At 29.7% G+C, this 18,901-nt stretch overlaps 1 protein-coding gene across 1 annotated transcript in view; it reads left to right on the plus strand.

Annotated features, from left to right (window-relative positions):
- LOC127733546 (uncharacterized) overlaps positions 1–16,764 on the plus strand; it is a 30,456-nt gene extending 13,692 nt beyond the window's left edge. The window contains exons 9-19 of the mRNA XM_052242893.1: positions 137–258; positions 2,233–2,349; positions 2,785–2,881; positions 3,664–3,794; positions 4,237–4,338; positions 4,859–4,951; positions 7,588–7,682; positions 11,317–11,473; positions 12,623–12,722; positions 13,898–13,992; positions 15,405–16,764. Of these exons, the coding sequence (XP_052098853.1) occupies positions 137–258; positions 2,233–2,349; positions 2,785–2,881; positions 3,664–3,794; positions 4,237–4,338; positions 4,859–4,951; positions 7,588–7,682; positions 11,317–11,473; positions 12,623–12,722; positions 13,898–13,992; positions 15,405–15,614 (1,319 nt within the window). The 3' untranslated portion in view covers positions 15,615–16,764. The remainder of the gene's footprint in view (positions 1–136; positions 259–2,232; positions 2,350–2,784; positions 2,882–3,663; positions 3,795–4,236; positions 4,339–4,858; positions 4,952–7,587; positions 7,683–11,316; positions 11,474–12,622; positions 12,723–13,897; positions 13,993–15,404) is intronic.
- The last annotated feature ends 2,137 nt before the right edge of the window (positions 16,765–18,901 follow it).

Here is an 18,901-nt window from a genome sequence, read left to right on the forward strand (position 1 = left end):
TAAATTATTTTCAAAAACATTATGTAAAACAGGAGGAACTTTATAATCATAGACTACCTACATGTATGTTGTTTAATTATGACAAAAACTGATTTGATACAGAATAGTGAAATTTTAATTCTTTTCATTGTTACAGATAAAAATAAGGACATATTTACATGGAAGAGTAAAGATCTCAAGTTTGTAGCCAAACAGATAGCAGAAAAAGTTCAGAAGTTCATGAACACAGACACAGATCTTCCTTCTCTAATAAAAAGGGTATTTTGAAGAAATATATGATAAGATAGGGTAGTTGTAAAAGGAAAAGCACATAAACAAAAAGTAATTTATATTTTTCAGTTTTAAGAGAAATTATAATATGAAAACAAGGCAAAAGGAAAAAAACATGAATGATATGTCTTTAAAAAAGAAAAAAACATCTTTTCCAAATCTGATACAGTCACAAGATATTAGGAGCACTAGTATCTTTTTCAGCTTTTCCCTTATGAAACCAATAGACTCTTTTGGTGGATAGTTGTCTCATTTACAATCATACCACATCTCCGCATTTGTCTATTGTATTGTAACAATTATCTGTACGAATGATTGTCTTTCTGTGAAGGCTAAGTACTGCTAAATATTCAGTAATGTTTAAGGTAGTAAAAAAAAATGATGTATCGAGTCAAGGTTAAATAATATGTCTACTTATATTAATGTATTTTATTTTGTTATAAAACTTTTGATTTTATCTTCTTTACCGGATATTGTTAACCAATGACTTAAAACACATTATAAATTGTTCAGTTTATATAATTCCATGTGTTTGAGAACTGGTCGTTAATATAGGTCTAATACAGAAAAACGGTTAATACAGAATTCTTACTGGTCTTGATATAGGATTTTAACTTCTGGTTTTTGGTTCAAAAAGGTATCAGAAAATGGATGCGTTATTACTCGAAATATTAGATTTCAACAAGTTTGATGTTAGAGTTGTTGTTATTTTTCATATGTAATACTATTTTTTTTTTGTATTAACAATTATGGACCATAGAAAAGGTGAATCCAAAATTGTCAACCATAAAAGATTATTACTCTGAGGGTGCATCTTGAAGTGAGAGAAATTTTTAACTGGTTAAAGAAACTCTTGTACATGTCTTATTGTAGTAACTAATTGTCAAACCACTTACATCAGAGAATTATTTTTGGGACTTAAAATGCCTCATACAACAAATGAAGACTCTTTCTGTAAAATATTGATAGTCCTGAAAATGGCCATTTGTGAAAGCTATCCTCGGCACCAGATGGATTTCAAATACTTGTTTCTTTGTCACTGCAGTCCACAGACTTCTAACATGGCTGGTGCCATTATGTTTATATACGCCAGTGACATCATTTTGATGGGAGATAACTCATATAAAAAGCGAGAGGCTCAAAGGGTTATTTACCAGTAAAATAAAAGAGCAATTCATCACACAAGACTAATTTTTAGGGGTTTATTCAACATTCCTGGCATTCAAATGATAATTAACCCAATTACTGACTCCTCGAGCCAATACAGATAACCTCGAGCCAATACTACTGTACTTGAACATGACACAAGATTAATATGAAAACACCCATTTAATAACACTATAATCTAATGTAGTAATATAAATGAGAAAGAATTTAAACTTCATTTTTCTTCTTTAAATTATATTTAAAATTATTTGACTGATAAAATAAAATAAGGTTCATCAATCGCAGGTCAATTATTCTTTCTAGGAATATCCAATCTGACAAAAACTAGAACTGATTATAGAAAAAAATCAAGATGATTCAATTTTTAGTGTTTTTAACATTTGCCTGCAATAGAAAGAACTATATTTGTTATCTTCAAGAAGGTAATTCATGACAACAACAAATGAAGACTCTTCATACAACAAATCATCTACAATAAACTTTAAAAACAGTATCATCTACATGTCACAATATCTTGATTTATCCTGCAGATATAGACTTGATTAATCTATAATGATAAATAAAAAAAATTCATTTGTTTAAAGTTGAAAGTAGCATTTTACCTTATTTTTACCAGATAAACTGTTGACCTAAACACAACTCTATTATTGCATAGGTTTAGCATATTCAATAATTGTTATTAATAGTTAATTTTAATTACAAAATGCATGAGTAAAAAGTTAAGAATCAAAATCTTAACTTAAATCTTTTCCTGAGTTGAAAAATGAAATTAATGATTTCAATTTTTTAAAACAGAAAACCGTAGTAAAGAGTTGTCCATGTGTAGACAGTTCTAATCCACAAGCTACAATTGAAAATAGAGAGGGCAATCCACTAATAGTTATATGTGTACATCCACAGCAATCCACACTGGTAAGTCTTTCCACAAATTTTCCATTTCCATGTTCTTTTGGATAGTTATTTTACAGTATTTATAGGAATGATTTTAAATGCAAAACAGTGTGAGGTTACAAGTTTAATGGTTTTCTTGTGTAATACTTTAATTCCACAAATTTTCTACCTATTAATCATAATGCAAGCCTTTACATTGGTATGATTAGTAAACTGATTAAATATTTATTTATATGAAATATGATTTTCATGAGCAGCAAATTATGGACCTTCTCTGGTTAGACAACATCAACAAAGTAACAAAATAATGAAAATGAATTGCCTCAAAGTCTATAGAGGTTAAGTCTACAAAAATTTATCTGCCAAAATAAGTTGTTTTTGTATATTCTGTCCCTTAATACATTAAAAAGTTGATATTAATTGCATATTTACAATAAAAATGATTTATATGAATAGGCTGTTGAAATGAAAGAATTGTTAGCGGGACACAAATTTGAGGTTTGGTGTTCAACACAGTTATCAATGAACTATCCTGATTCTTTGACAGATCATGGTATGTATTTTCTACTTTCACATAGCTTATGTGTATTTTTTATGTGTATGATTACTCCACATGATACTTTAAACACCTTTTTATAGACAACCCTCTAAATGAAAACAAGTTACTGCAAAAGCATTTGGCAGTGGTGTTTTAATGGGCAACTTGAACCTTAGTACACATGTTCATTAAGATGTTAACATTTTAGTTTATAGGCAAAATTACAATTTTGACCCTGACTTCATAGTTCACTAAACATGGGAATGTGATGGTGCTTGTAAGACGGGGTGTCCTGTTGACATATATTCTTGTTTTTTGGTAATTTCCACAGAGTTTTAGCTAAATAATAAAGAAGATAAAGTAGTTTACATTTGAACCTGAGCACCTGAGATCACCCTTAATAGCTTTCTATGTTGTGTGTTGTGTACTATTGTTTGTCTGTTATTCTTTTTCTTTTTTAGCCATGGCTTTTTCAGTTTTATTTTTGACTTATGAGTTTGAATGTCCCTTTGGTATCTGTTGCCTCTCTTTTAAATTTAAAGATATATCTATCAATGATATCACCATAGAACATGTACAATGTTTCCAAAGATAATTTAGTCGTTTACAATTTTTTAATTTTTTTTAATTCGACTAAGATACAACTAAAACAACATGATATGCAATCCTTATTAATGTTATTGTTTTGTTAACATGCCCTATACACTATGCCATTTGAATTGTCTAAAATAAAACCAGTAAAACACAGAATAATTTGTCAATTATTAAGAAAACTTTTATCAATTTCTAATTTACAGAACAGGGTTTAAAACCAGGAACAATGGAGTTACAAAATAGACAAGTTTTCCAAGAACAAGCTGACGAAGCTGGAGTTATTGTTCTTATTCTGTCTCAACAGTTTATACTGTCTAGAACCTGTCAACAACAGGTAGGCTGTCAATAATTGACAAAGTGTTTATAAATCTGCATGTTCTGATATATGAACTGTATAACGTGGGCAAATAATAGACATGTTTAAACATTTTATTTAAATAAAGGAGGTGCAGAGTATATATAAGTGACACCCAACCACAAAATAAAAACAGACAACATCTAGAGGTGAACCTGCATAATTTGTTATATATATCTTGAAATTTGATAAAGCTTCATGTCAGCAAGCTATACTATGTGATGCATGTTTGCATACATGTTCAACAACTTGCTGTTTACAGAATTCTTATAGCTTTGGTTATCGTAAGTGAGCAACTGCAGTCAGTTAAACTAGATTTTTTACATTAATTTACATTTTTGAGATGTTATTTTTTTGTCCATATTGGTTTTACTCAAGTATTGATGTTTAAATTTGTCTTTTTGTTTTTCTTCTTTTACAGGTATTTTATTGTGAACAAAGGAAGAAACTGGTTCCAGTTTTGTATGGTGATTTTGTGATACCAGGATGGTTGACTGTATTAACAGGTCATCATGTATTAATGGTGGGTACAAGTATAAAATAGACTTATACAATACAAATTATGATTTGACTTAAATGTTGTTTACCATCACTTATAAATGACATTCAAATGGTAAATCTATTTCTCTAATTCTTACACGATTTATCCTTTTCTTGACATGTTGATTATTTTTATTTAATCAACTTGTGTTTTGTTTGATCTCGGTTCTTCATTGGTCAAAATTCGATTATGAGGTCAGGAAAAGGATAAATCGTGTTAGAATTAGAAAAATAAGATGTGTCTGGTGTATTAAATTATAAGCCTTATATATCTGATGACATTTTATAAAAGAAATTCTTGCATAAGAAGTTCCGGTAGATTTATTTCTATACTTTCAACAATTAATTTCATTTTAACAAGAATGATATGGAACCTTTAACTTAGCTACACTGAAAAGAACTTATTCTGAAAGCTCAAAGAACATCTGTTCAGTCAAATCATCTCCGTCCCAACTTTAATTGAATAGTTTATTTAATTTAGTTTGTTTATATTTTCATTGCAGAATACAGACATATACAAAGATCAGCTGATAGGCAGAGTAGAAGAACTATTAATATCTACAGAGTACAACAGAAATTCATCTATAGAGACTTGTGTAAGTTTTTGTGTCTCAAAACTGAGGAAACATATGCCAAATTAAGGTCTATGTATATGTTATCTATTATAGCAAGATAAAAATATGCTAAATGAAAATTTATTCTAACAAGATGGAGGATATACAGATTATTTTTAGGTAAAGATTTCAAAAAAAGTGCAAGTAAATCCCTGAAGAGACTGGTTGGTAAACTTTAACTCAGCCATTTTCTCTACCTGTCATTTGCAAGTACACACAACATATTGTAGTGACATTAACAATCCTGATATCCTTTTTATGCCTGTATCAAGCACAGAGTTATATACATTTGCATATTCAATTTACAAAATGATGGGTATATGATTTACCATTCTTTTCAAGCAAACCATTTGATAAGAATTTACACTAGTTGCAGAAAGTAGTGCACTACATAGAAGAATAAGAATAAGAATATTTATTATTCCAATCAAGAGCCCTTGATGGGCAGCATGACATGTACACACAAAACAATACATTTACTAAATTTTATCATCGGTATAAGGACATCATTCGTAAATATAGCTCAACATGCAGACTTCTTATACGTTCAGGTATTTCACATCCAATTTTTTATGGAAATATTCTTTATAAAGCACAAAAATGTCAGTATTCACCTCTGAAGCTAACAAAACCTTTAAATAGACTTATTAAGAAGGGATATAGTTACGATACTGTTGTCAGGTCATTTAAGATTGCATATTTTGGCGTTAATATTGATTCACTTATAGGGTCTTTGCATCGGCACTAAACACATTTATTTAAAAACCAGTTGTTGGCATGACACGGGTTATGTTCTTCTCATATATGTTATGATGGTATGATACTAAACCCCTAACGGGAAGGATTGTGCCTGATATTCATATGATGAAGACATAATCTTTCAATCAGTTTAATTGAAGTCTGGAGCTGGCATGTCAGTTAACTGCTAGTAGTCTGTTGTTATTTATGTATTATTGTCATTTTGTTTATTTTCTTTGGTTACATCTTCTGACATCAGACTCGGACTTCTCTTGAACTGAATTTTAATGTGCGTATTGTTATGCGTTTACTTTTCTACATTGGCTAGAGGTATAGGGGGAGGGTTGAGATCTCATAAACATGTTTAACCCCGCCGCATTTTTGCGCCTGTCCCAAGTCAGGAGCCTCTAGCCTTTGTCAGTCTTGTATTATTTTTAATTTTAGTTTCTTGTGTACAATTTAGAGTTTAGTATGGCGTTCATTATCACTGAACTAGTATATATATTTGTTTAGGGGCCAGCTGAAGGACGCCTCCGGGTGCGGGAATTTCTCGCTGCATTGAAGACCTGTTGGTGACCTTCTGCTGTTGTCTGTTCTATGGTCGGGTTGTTGTCTCTTTGACACATTCCCCATTTCCATTCTCAATTTTATTGTGATTTATAACAGAAAAACATTTTTTTTTACATTGAAATGGAATATTAAAAGTTCAGATAGATGTTTTCATGATAGAACTACATATATTTCTTCATTTTATATAAGTCACATACATTTTAATTCCAGGCAGGACCAGAATCATAAAATCACTACAATTATCATTGTTATTACATATATTAATTTACATTTCGTCTAACATCTAGACTTTTAATAATATAGTTCCCTAAATATTTAAGGACAGACAAATTTTCATTAGTAAATAACCAAACAAATTTGGCCTCATTTGAGAGATATGAAAAATTAGGACAAATACTGTTTATCTTCTTGAAAAATATCTCCCCATCATCTTTGTATGCTGAACAACTAGTAATAAAATGTTGTTCATCTTCAACCAGATTTAGAGTACATTTCTTACAAAGCCTTTGATCTCTTTCTATATATAAAGTTTTATACCTGTCTCTTTCTATTTTGAGATCATGGGCACTGATTCGGATTTTACATATGGCACTTCTAATTTATTACTTTTTGTATCTGTTCTTTTTGTGTTCCAAAATTTTACAAAACTATTACAAAGTTTTTGCTTAACTGACTTGATAAAAAAGTTAAGCTTTACCTCCAAATTATGAATATTCAGCTTTTAAAAAAGTAATGTATGGATGAATACCAGCATTCAATATTATTAGTAAACATGTTTTTGTTACACATATAGGTATCATACAGTAAACCATCTCACATTTTTTATTCTAAACCAATATTTCAACATTGATAATACAACTGAAAAATATAAAGGGAATCTACCAAGCTCCTCTAGCACAGCTAAGTTAGAAGACTTTTGGTTTACACTTCATATATCTTAAATTGGATTTATCTAAAAAATCATTCATATATATGTGCTGTAATAAATATTCACTCTCTTTCTGGCATGCTGCAGAGCTAGTTTTAAACATACCTGTAATTTCACTGCCATACATTAAAATGGGTTTTATTGTATGGTCATATATATGTATTAGAGTAGAAATACTTGGATTGGAAGATGATAAAGATCTTTGCAATTTGAATACTACATATGAATTTATCCCTTCTACCTACAATTATGGACATAGAGAAATAACTCATCATAATATTGCTTGAATATGTTTTCTTTACTTTATATATAAAGTTTACAATGCTTTTGCAATCTCTTACAATCGTTTTGATTTTTGCATTTCATAAAATTTGAATTTCAGGTTACAGAAATTAAGTCAACTGTATCATCTAGGTTATCTGTGTATATAACTGGTAGTTGTTCCCTCATTACAGACATGACAGAGAAAATTTGTAGGTAAGATATGTCATTTTAAGGATGTACTTAGGTGAGGTTTAGGAATTTGTGTCAGATGTTCAGACTCCTTGGTTTTTTCCTATGATACAGGGTAAAATATTTTGCCCCATAACACCAATTTTTCTCTTCATATAAGACTTCAATAGCTCATAAAAGGTCATTTACCAAAATTTAAGCAGATTCTAGATTTCTTTTCTGTCGATTTGAGACCCAAATAATAACAATGCAGATATAAAGTAAAATTCTGAGTCAGCCTTTTCCCGCCATTTTTAACCAGATTTTCAAAAGAAAAATCAGTTATTGATTTAGGGATGTACGGCGAGCAGGCGGCTGCCAAACAGTGTCCGTTCATTAACATGAAAATGCTTTGACGAAATCTTTTCAAATTTAGATATGTTGTTTCCTGTGACTAAATGAAGGTCAAGTTCAATTTTCATGATTTTAGCTGTTCTCGTTGTTGAGTTGTAGACCTTTTCAGTAGCAAAAGTGCTTATTATATGATTTATTCAGTTTGAGTTATTTCCCTTTGAACAGAAATGGTATAATTAATAAGTATATGAATAAAATTGAACTGTGTTTCATTTCAACATAAATTGAATGTATATAGGGTTCTTCAAATGCTGAATCTAAACCTGTATTTAAAATATTGGATTTTTGGGGCCAGTTTTCAAGTTGGTTCAAATCAGGGTCAAAAATTAAACTTTGTTTGATTTCAACAAAAATTGAATTTATGGGGTTCTTTGAAATGCTGAATCTAACCATGTATTTAGCAATTTGGGATTTTTGGCTCCTTTATCAAATTGGTCCTCATTGAGGTCTGAAGGGTCCTAAATTAAACTTTTGGTTGATTTCATCAAAAATTGAATTCTTGGAGTTTTTTGATATGCTGATTCTAACAATGTACTTAGATTTTGGATATTGGACCATAATGTCCAATTTCAAAATTTTCAGTTCTTTGACCACATTCATTTTGTGTCACAAACCTATGCTGTGTCAAATATTCAATCACAATCCAAATTCAGAGCTGTTTTAAGCTTAAATGTGGTATTCATACTTGCTCAACTGTTCAGAGTTCGATTTCTGCACGAAATCCAGTTTGCTGTCACTCTGACAGCCTCTTGTTTAAAAATCAAATATCTCGAAAAGGAGCTCCATAACCTATCAATATTTTTAGCTTATTTTTTTCCTTAACTAAAGCTCTTCTGACTTATAGCATCAATTTTAAATTTTAGATTTTTATAATTTACCTAAGTACATCCTTAAGACTTAAGATATTTACAAACATAATAAAAAAGTCAGGTTGGATAAGAAAATCTCTGTAAGATTTCATTTGCTCATATTTTGCCAGTGTTTAGATATATAACTTCGACACTAGGTTTAAATATGAGATATTTGCATGAAATTTACTTGCTGACTTTCTGTGCATGATACAAGTTCAGATTTTTTTGTCAATTACTTCATCTTTAATCAACATTTGTTTCACAAGACTTTGCACAAGGACCATGTTTTTTTTTTTAAGCTAAAAATGAAAATCTTTTCCATAAAGAAGATGTAAATACATGAGAATTTCTCTTCTTTTAGTAGAAAATAGCTTCTTGTTGAAATAATTAATTTTGGAGAACCATATTTGATTATCTCCCTTGTTGGTTGATTTCATCATTACTTTTATTAGTCAGCATATTCATACTGAATACTCAGCAACTACAAATCAGATCTTAATTTATGGTACCAAACTTAAAATTGGTAAGCTATACTGTGTTACACATTTTCAGATCCATCACTTATCTACTTCCTGTTTGTCACTTACATGTATTTTCATCACATCGATGCACATATAAATGACAAATTTTCAGATCAGTCACCTATCATCTTCCTGTTTGCTGTACACATATATAGTTAATACATGTTCTTTGTCACTACATTTATGCATAGATAAGAAATTTTCATCCCAGCTACAAATCAGAAATTTCTGAGCCAAAAAGTGTGACACACAATCAAAACAATTACTGCCTGTTTGCACTATGCATGCATGCATGTTCTCCATGTTTATACATATTTAAGAATGTTAGAATTTTTTGTGCTGCATTTTCCTCTGCAACTACAAATCAAAGCTTTTGGTTACCAAACTTCAATTTGGTACAGGGGTTAAACTTTTTTTGTTACAGCTCACTGTCCCAGGAATTATTGGTAGCAGGATTTTACAAGTCCTATTGGAAGAACTGCTAGCCCAGCAAAACAGACCTGCTAGCCTGAGCTTCAAACAAATATTTGAGTCAGCTTGACATTTTCCTTTGATTCAGATTTCAGTCCCGTAAGACTAGTATCAAAGGCAATCATTGTAAAAATGTTGGCATCATAACCACAGGCACTTGTTTCTGTCAATGGGTGGGGGTGGGTGTTTACTATCCACACTTGTATGTGGATAGTTAACCCCCCCCCCCCTTGACAGAAACAAGTGCCTGTGATCATAACAATGATGGACATAAGAGCGATATTAGGCTTTTGATGTTTTGATGTAAACTGTTAAATTGACAGTGCATCAAACTAAATGTTCAACATAAGTATACTAAAATCTGCCTTAGACTCTTTATTAATGCAATATCATGATGTCAGAACTGTACTTTGTTTTTAAAAGCACATTTCCTAATACTGGATGTTGATGTGACAATGATAAAACACGGACCAAAGATGACACGTTAAAATCAAGAACGCTTTCAAAGCACAATTGAGTTTAAATAGATCTTTCCACATGAATTTTTCTTGAAAATACTTGAAATGAACGTTAGATAAAGGTATCAATGATATTATTATCATTTTTGAAGAATTAGGATGCAAAATTAAATCTCACACATGCGCACACGTGTACTAGTTTCAACAACATGGTTATGTGGAATTTTCACTTAAAACTTATTCTTAATTTTTTTAAACTTTATCATTAGAATTCTATTTCAATATGTATTTCTGAAAGACTAAATAATTTTTACTAAAAATATAAGTAACAGGTCATATCAATTAATGCATCATACCCCCAATACTGTTAATTGAAAGTCCTTAGAAATCGATATTGAAAGTACAGGAATTGTAATCAATACATGATACTTGTCCACCCAGTTATTCGTTCGATTTTTACAACGTGTAAAAAATCAGTTCAAATTGTTGGAATCCTGGATGAAGTAACTGAATCTGATTGGCTAGGTTAAAAATAGTGAGGAAGGGATCTTATATTTCTATTTTGGTAACGCCAAGAACTTTTTTTGCTAGTCTGTCAAGCATATTGATGACAAGATTTGATTGCCCGAGGCGTAAATCGCTTAGTCCTGGGTGTCGTGCTAGTGGATTTTTAACCCCTAGTGAATAGATATACAGTGTTACCCATTTTCAAGTCATCTATCTACTCACTGTTTCTGGGATACATGCATGTTCTTTACATTGATAAAAAAAATTAGAACTAGAAATCGTAACTTCTTAAATTTGATAAGCCGAAATCGAGTGCTAATATACTTTCTGTTGTCTTACTTCCACATTTATAGTATTATGCATTTTCTTCCATTGATTAGCAAGAGTGGGGTAAAAATAATTTAGCTAATGCTCAATCTACTTCTTGGTTAAAGCTAAATTCTTTTTGTAATTTCAGGTCAATGGGTAGATGTTTAGCAACTATAGATAATATTGTGATAGGGACAGGAAGTGGATATGGCTTGGAAGACATAGCGGCACAGTCTTTCTATCAGGAATCACAAAGAATGTGGAAAACTAACAATAAAGTTCTTCATATACACACACAAAATCAGGTACAGTGGCCATATTATGTTAAATGATAAATGGTAAAACTCAACACAAAAGAACAATGCTTATATTGGTTCTTTTTACTCTTAATCTCACGATGAGACCTTCATTATGGAGAAAAAAGTTATACTTGACTGAAAGTTCAAAAATAGTTATAACACAGTTTTTAGAGGAATTCTTTTTCTAGATGTTGATAGGGTAAAAATATATGATATATCTTAAAGCAGCCTTTTATATATTATATAATTAATAACTATATTATCAATCTCAAGTTCAGTAGGAAAGCAAATCTAAACTTTAACTTTCTATTTATTTAGTTGTATTTAAACATACATTTTCTTGTACATGACAAATTACACAAATTGATTACTGTGGAATTAATTTCTTTTCTGGAGTGCCAATTTCTTGGATTGAGGAAAAATTGTGTATTTGTGTGGTGCATTATGTTTGTGCACATTGCCTTTACATTTGCATGCAAAAATCATTACGTTTGCACGCAGCTTTTGATTACATTTGCATGCATTCTTTTACATGTAAACTCAGGTAAATTCAGGTAGATTATGCTTATTTATTTATTTAACTATTATTTTTGAGCAGGATAATTCTGTTTTATTGTGGATTGTATGGGATTTCTCATGATCACTGTGTATTTTTTTTAAAACTCAATATGAAAAATATAAAATTTGAAGTAACAAATAGAACCTGTTCAAAATTCATATTAGCTATAATCATATTTATTATGAATTATCTTTGTTTTACCTGTGATACCTGTAAAATGAATGCGCTCAAATGTAATCAAAAGCTGCACGCAAACTTAAACAATTTTAATCCCCTAATGCGCGCAAATGTAATGCGCCCATTTTGTGGATATTAGATTTTGTGGTTTTGCCAAAGTCTGCATACAGGAAATTTATCCTTCGTTGATAATTTAAATGGTGGTTGAGGTATATCCATGATGTTTACCAAAATTGGTATCCCATTAATAACAATGAAACCACAATACATAACTCTTAGGGGATGTTCATTACATCATCTGTGCCCAGTTTAACACAAGCATTCTCCTGAACTTGTATCTTCAGAATATTATTGATCACACATTCTTGTGTGGCAGAGATTTTGTTAATTTTAACAACACAATGATAGTTTTGTTTTAGCAGTCAGAGTTGAAAAACTATGGCATGACAACTCAAGTTAGACATGAAGACTTTGCTGTCATTGTGGCTAGTGTGTTCGATATATGCATCGTAATCAGAGGTATAAGTACATTTATGTCTTTCTTACTAATTTTAATATATAGTTCTATTTGGTCATCTGTTTATAAAGGTGTAAAAGGCATAGAACCACTAATTCGTGCCCGGTCAGAAAGAACATACAAGAAAGTAGTACAAAATAGTTCCTACGCATAGCTGTATCTTTGTCAATAGATGAACTTTTTGGGTAGTTTTGGTATCAAATGAAATCTCTGGGACTTGGGATCACTGCAGAACCCTTGTTGAAAGTTTCTTTTGAAAAATAAAAAAAATATATATAATTATAATAGGAGGGCACATTTACCCTGTTGTTCAGATCAGAAGTACCTGTTTTTAGTACTATCAAACCATTACGCTCTAATATGCAATTAAAGGTATGTTGATTTTTTCAGCACAAGTCAGGATAAGGTATACTGTAAATTCAGAAATTATTGCGATGTTTTTATTATTGCGAAAAATGCGACAGGGTTATAATCGCAATAATTTGAACTCGCATTTTGAAATAATTTATATGAATTAAAAAGAATTTTTCTCAATATCGCAAAAATTAAAATCGCATTTTAGTCAAAAATGACAAAATCGCAATAATAAATGCACGCAATAATTTCTGAATTTACAGTAGTTTTGACATGGAATGACTGCCACTTTATTTAAACCCAAGACAAAGTAGCCATTAATGCTTGAAATTGCAGAATTTAACATAGAAAGCAATGGGGCTATGAATTAGTGGTTTTATACCTAAAATGCTTGTGCTTACAGAAAGAGGCATACATTAAAATCCTGCTACAGTATTGTTATACACACTTACTTCACAGGACCAAAATTGCATCAAGTACCCAAATTGCATCCATTTAGGAAAAATAGCAGCAGAAAGCTTACAAGTTTTCTTAAAGACTTAACAATTTATACTAATGATGTATATATCAATTTTCTGCTTAACCTGGAACCTTAGCTATATAACAGTCAATGTTTCCCAGGAATTTTGATGATTCAAAAGGAATACTTAATGATGGGCTTTACTGTTGTTAGGTTGGATACCAAAAACTCAAATGAGAAAACTGAACATGGAAATGGTTGTGTATTCTAATTCTGATATCAAATTGTATTTCCATTTCTTTGTCAAACAAACAAGAGAAGACAAATTTCTTAAATATTTTCTTGTATTTTTTCTTTCTGCAGGTAACTTAGAAATTTCACACTTGATTGACAGCTTCATATGGAATGAAAAATTGGTTATTCCAGTCTTGTGTCAAGATCTCACACAAATATCAAAGGTAGATGTAAATTTTGTTATTTTTGTTCAAGTTTGTTTGAAATAGGCAAATTCCACTAGTTTTTATTAGACATGAATAGAAAAAAAAGACTGAGACAATGGAAAAATACTAGATTTTTTAGTGTTATCCTTTTCATTATTGTGCAGCAACAATTTGAAACAATGAAAACTAGCTGCTGTCAGAATCATTAATGGTTTTGGCTGTGTCATCTTATTTCTGTTCATTTTTGTATTTTCTTCTCTTCTGCTTACATAAAAATAAGCAAAACTTAAGAAACTTTCCCTTTTTGTCCATTAATGTTCGTCTCCATTTTTTTATTTATTACATTTAACCTATGTATTTTCTGTATTGAAACAACTTCAGGGATAGCATGTATCAGTATCAACTTCTACAATAACCAAAACTTGATGCAATGAAACAAAACTTAACCATATACTATGTAATGCACTCCTCAAAGACTGTGTCTTTCATTGTATTCAAATGTTGTTGAGAGATTTGAAAGATGAATGTTTCATTTTATTAATTAATTTTTTTGGGGAGGTGGGAGGGGGTATAGTTTTAAAAGGTAGATTCATGGTATACCGCCATCTTGGATTGTACAATAGCAGTACACAATCGGTCAAGTTCTTTGCCTAAATCTGCAAGGTTTGAGACAGATTTGCTATTAAAGTGTAAGAATGTTAATTTTTATACAGAAAAATAAGTGATTTATTGCATAATCCAAAATGTTTAAACAAAACCAAATTTTTGTGTTTTTAGAATCAATTTTTCAACTATGCCATCTAAGGGGATATAACTCTGATAGTAAAAATTTTATACTGAAATGATAGTGAAAGGTGCCATTCCTCTTTTCTTTTTTTTTATTGTCAATGCAAGTACATACTTTTAATAAGACTGAATGTTGCCCTCTAGATGTCTTGTTTTTCTGTGTCATTGTTCTACCGTCTTGCTCAGATTCCATTTATTCACTTTTAATACCATAACTATAAAGTAACAGGTGCTAGCCCTCCAGATTTATATTTGTAAATATATCTGCTTTGTCTGCTTATATTAAAAGTTTGTTGCTTTAACTTTGCTGAAAGTTTTATGTCAATTTGTGACTTAAAACAGCTCTTTGTTTCAAAACACTATTTGCATTGAATTTCACTATTGTTGAACAAATCTGATGAATTAAACCCCAAAACAAGAAATTTTAAACCTTAAACTTAAAAGTATATAATATTTGTCTCTGATGACTTGTGTGATGAACAATTGCAATTTTCTCATTTTTTCTACTGAAAAGCTGCAAGCAGCATATTAATTTGAATCGCATGTAATAAAATAAAAAATAGTTCTCTTGTAATGCAAATTGTATTTATAGAATTGATTTTTTACATTAAATTTAACAAATAATTTGATTTTTTTTCTTTCAGAAACCTCAAAACATAAGTGAAAATGATTGGTCCATATTATCCAGTGCCATGGCAACACCAGAACAAATTGGACAGACAGTAAAAGCTGTAATTTTACAGAATTCCACAGAAAGACTTTCAGAACAAATTAGCAGCATCAATGTACTCACTTCGAGCCCTAATACAGCATTAAGGAAAATGACAACAGTATTACTCCCTGAAAAGATCTAACATATTTGATTTTTAAATAAGAATGTGATGACTTGTAAACCTAATTTATGATTTGAAATAATTTAAGTTTTAATAGTAGATTGGATTTGTACTGTTTACACTATTACAGAAATTGAAGAGGTCAATAATTTGTATGAATTAAGCATGGTATTTATTTGATAATTGATAAACAAGATTTGATTAGATAGTATATATGGAAAGTATATGTTAAGTCAGGGAATTTTAATACACTTTGTTAGTTTACAAGTCATGATATTTTAGCCAGTGATAGCTGGCCCTATGTTGACATATCACTTTCGATTTTAAGATGTAACAGAATTATGAATTGAATGCATGTGTCAAGCAAATGATAAAATCATTGATGTGTAAATGACTTGAAGATAGCGTAAAACACAATTTGAATTTTCTACATGTACATGTACATGTATGTCCAACTTTTCACATGAAATTTGCCCTAAGCAACCAAATGAAACTTTTCCACATAGTCATCTATTGGTCAATCTATTTAAAATTTTGTCAGTTCTATTGTCCCATTAAATAAATACAATAGCTATTGTTCTATGTGTAGTTTATTCACTGGGACCTTTACATTTCTTCTAAGAGAAATCCATCACTCTTTGATTAATTCACCTGAGAAAAAAATTGTCTTCTAAATAGATTAAAAGTACATGTTTCAACTCACAAAACTGCATGTGATGTTGTTTCAATATCAATAATATATTTTATTCAGAAAATAACAAAGTTATCAATATCATGCCTTAATTACTAGAAGGGTATATTTATGAACAAGTTTATAAGAACCTCAACATTTTTTTTTAAGTTATGCCCTTGAACAGATAATATATGTACATTGCATTGGAACACTGTTCTTTAATAAATTGAAAGTAACTCTGGAATTTTTTCCAGAGGAATAATGACAAAACTGACCTAAACTTCATCCATTTTTATTTTTTTTTTGCAAATTATACACTGTGATACAATTTGATGTGTTGAAAGTCTTGAATCTTGATACTCAATGATAGTATTACCAGATAAAATCAGCCAATACATTCAATGAGTTTAGTCAATATCAGAAGAGGCCATAAAAGTAACCCTTATATTTTCAAGAATCAAAAATGTATAATTTATAAAATGCAAGTTGTGTTTAATTATTTGTACTACATTATTATATCTACTAACATGCATAAAACACTTCATTAAATCTAAAGCAAAGGGAAAGGGAATTTTGGATATGTAATATACATAAATCTTTGTTAAGAGGTAAATAAGTAAGAACTAATGTTAAAATTTTTCAAATAAAGTATTTGAATTCTTAAAGATAAGTTGAAATACTGAAGAGCATTTTACTTTCAAGCATTCATTTATTGACCATTTTCTAACTAGTCAATATTACCTTTGATGTGTTCATTTAACATTCCAAATATTGCATGTGTTTTTATTTCATTTGTATCAAAAAGAAATATATCAGTGTTGCCTTTTCTTTTATTTGCAGGTCACTTTTTTTTTTTTATTAAGTATATTAATATGTATTGATATGATAAATATTTTGATGAAAGCTTTTATGTGAACTGAATGTTTCATGATGATGTATAATAATCAAATACTGTTAATTTAGAAGTTAATACTACTCTAATTTTTATCAGAGTGGAAAAATTATAACTAGACGGATATGGAATACTAGTAATTAAAACTCATATCTTAATTTTATTATAATATTCTTCAACATGTTTAGTAACCCTAGTTATTAATCTTGTGTTATCATTAAAATTTTACAATGAAAATAAAAAATTAAATTATGTATTTACAGAAGATATTTCTATATTTTTCCAACAGACTATGTCAGCTGTCTCTTTTAGTACTTTTGGAAAATAAAAGATTTATGCCTAATTTTTCAATAAGGGAATTGGTGCAAATGAAATTCGATTTGTACATATCAAAGATTTGTGAAGACAAATGAAATGCTAGTTGATGTAAATAAGGAACAGTTTTCATGTTGTTTTGGAAACCAGGACTTTCAATCTGGAAACTCGTGTTTACATATAGATCTAGGATTTAATGCTGTTATATAAATCTGAATGTAATATTTCATACATTTGAAATAATTCTCAGCTTTTTATTCAAGATTTGATCTGAATTTAGATGAGTATTTTGACACTGTTATAAACTGCTTATAGGTATAGAACCACTAATTGAGGCCGGTCAGAAGGAGCATACAAGAAAGTAGTACATACTTTAAACAAAATAGTTCCTACGCATAGCTTTAACTTTGTTAATAAGTAAAATATTTGGGTAATTTTGGTAACTTGGGATCACTATAGAAACTTTGTTGAAATTTTTTTTGAATGATAAATAAAATTAATGAAATTATAATAACCAGGTACATTTACCTTGTTGTTCAGATTAGAAGTACCTGTTTGTGTACTACCAAACTTCTGGGAACCAGTGCGATCTAATGTGCAATTAAAGGCAGGAAAAGAAACAGTTTTGACATGAAAGGACTGCCACTTTATTTGAACTTAAGACAAAGTAGCCATTAATGCTTGAAATTGCAGAATTTAACATAGAAAGCAACAAGGCTTTGAATTGATGGTTTTATTTCTTTAGGTTATTTGCTTTCAAATTATTTATAATTAAAACTCTTTTCAAAAAAAATCACACTAAAACCAAGTCTTTAATTAAGACAAGAAGTGGTATGATGTTGTAGATATTTGAAGGTAAATAATCATCCATTTTTGTCCAAAGATGTTAAAAAACCTTTTATTGATTTGGTTTGACTGATATAAACAGTCTTCTTCACAACTTTCTGTTAAGCTGATTTGAAATTTATTAAATGTATCAAATTTTAAGTGTACTGTGAAAGACATGTATTAATATTATTACTTAAGATATGTTGCTGTTTTGTTATCTTTGATCTTTTAGGAAACTTTAAATTCTACAACTTGTTATATGATGAAGATTTATACATTAATATATATATACATATTCTTATTTATGTTCCTTTATTGTTTTCTTTTTTGGAATACTTTATCAGTAAGTTGTTAAATGGAATATCTTTTATTAATTTATTCACCTTGTAATATGTATTTTATATGCTTATATGGAAGTCTCTGCTTTTTATAAATTCTATATATTTTTGTGGTTGTTGTTTTTATCTGCCTTCAACAGACATATCGTAATGCTTTTATCATGTGGCTTTTATCTTTTGATTGTCCACATGTCTAATTTTTTGTTGATAATTCTAACTTGAATTGTCAAAATTGAATCAAAACTTACTAATATTAATCCTA

Source organism: Mytilus californianus, unplaced genomic scaffold (assembly GCF_021869535.1).
Source record: "Mytilus californianus isolate M0D057914Y unplaced genomic scaffold, xbMytCali1.0.p SCAF_3, whole genome shotgun sequence".
In the NCBI taxonomy this organism is placed as follows: Eukaryota; Metazoa; Mollusca; class Bivalvia; order Mytilida; family Mytilidae; genus Mytilus; species Mytilus californianus.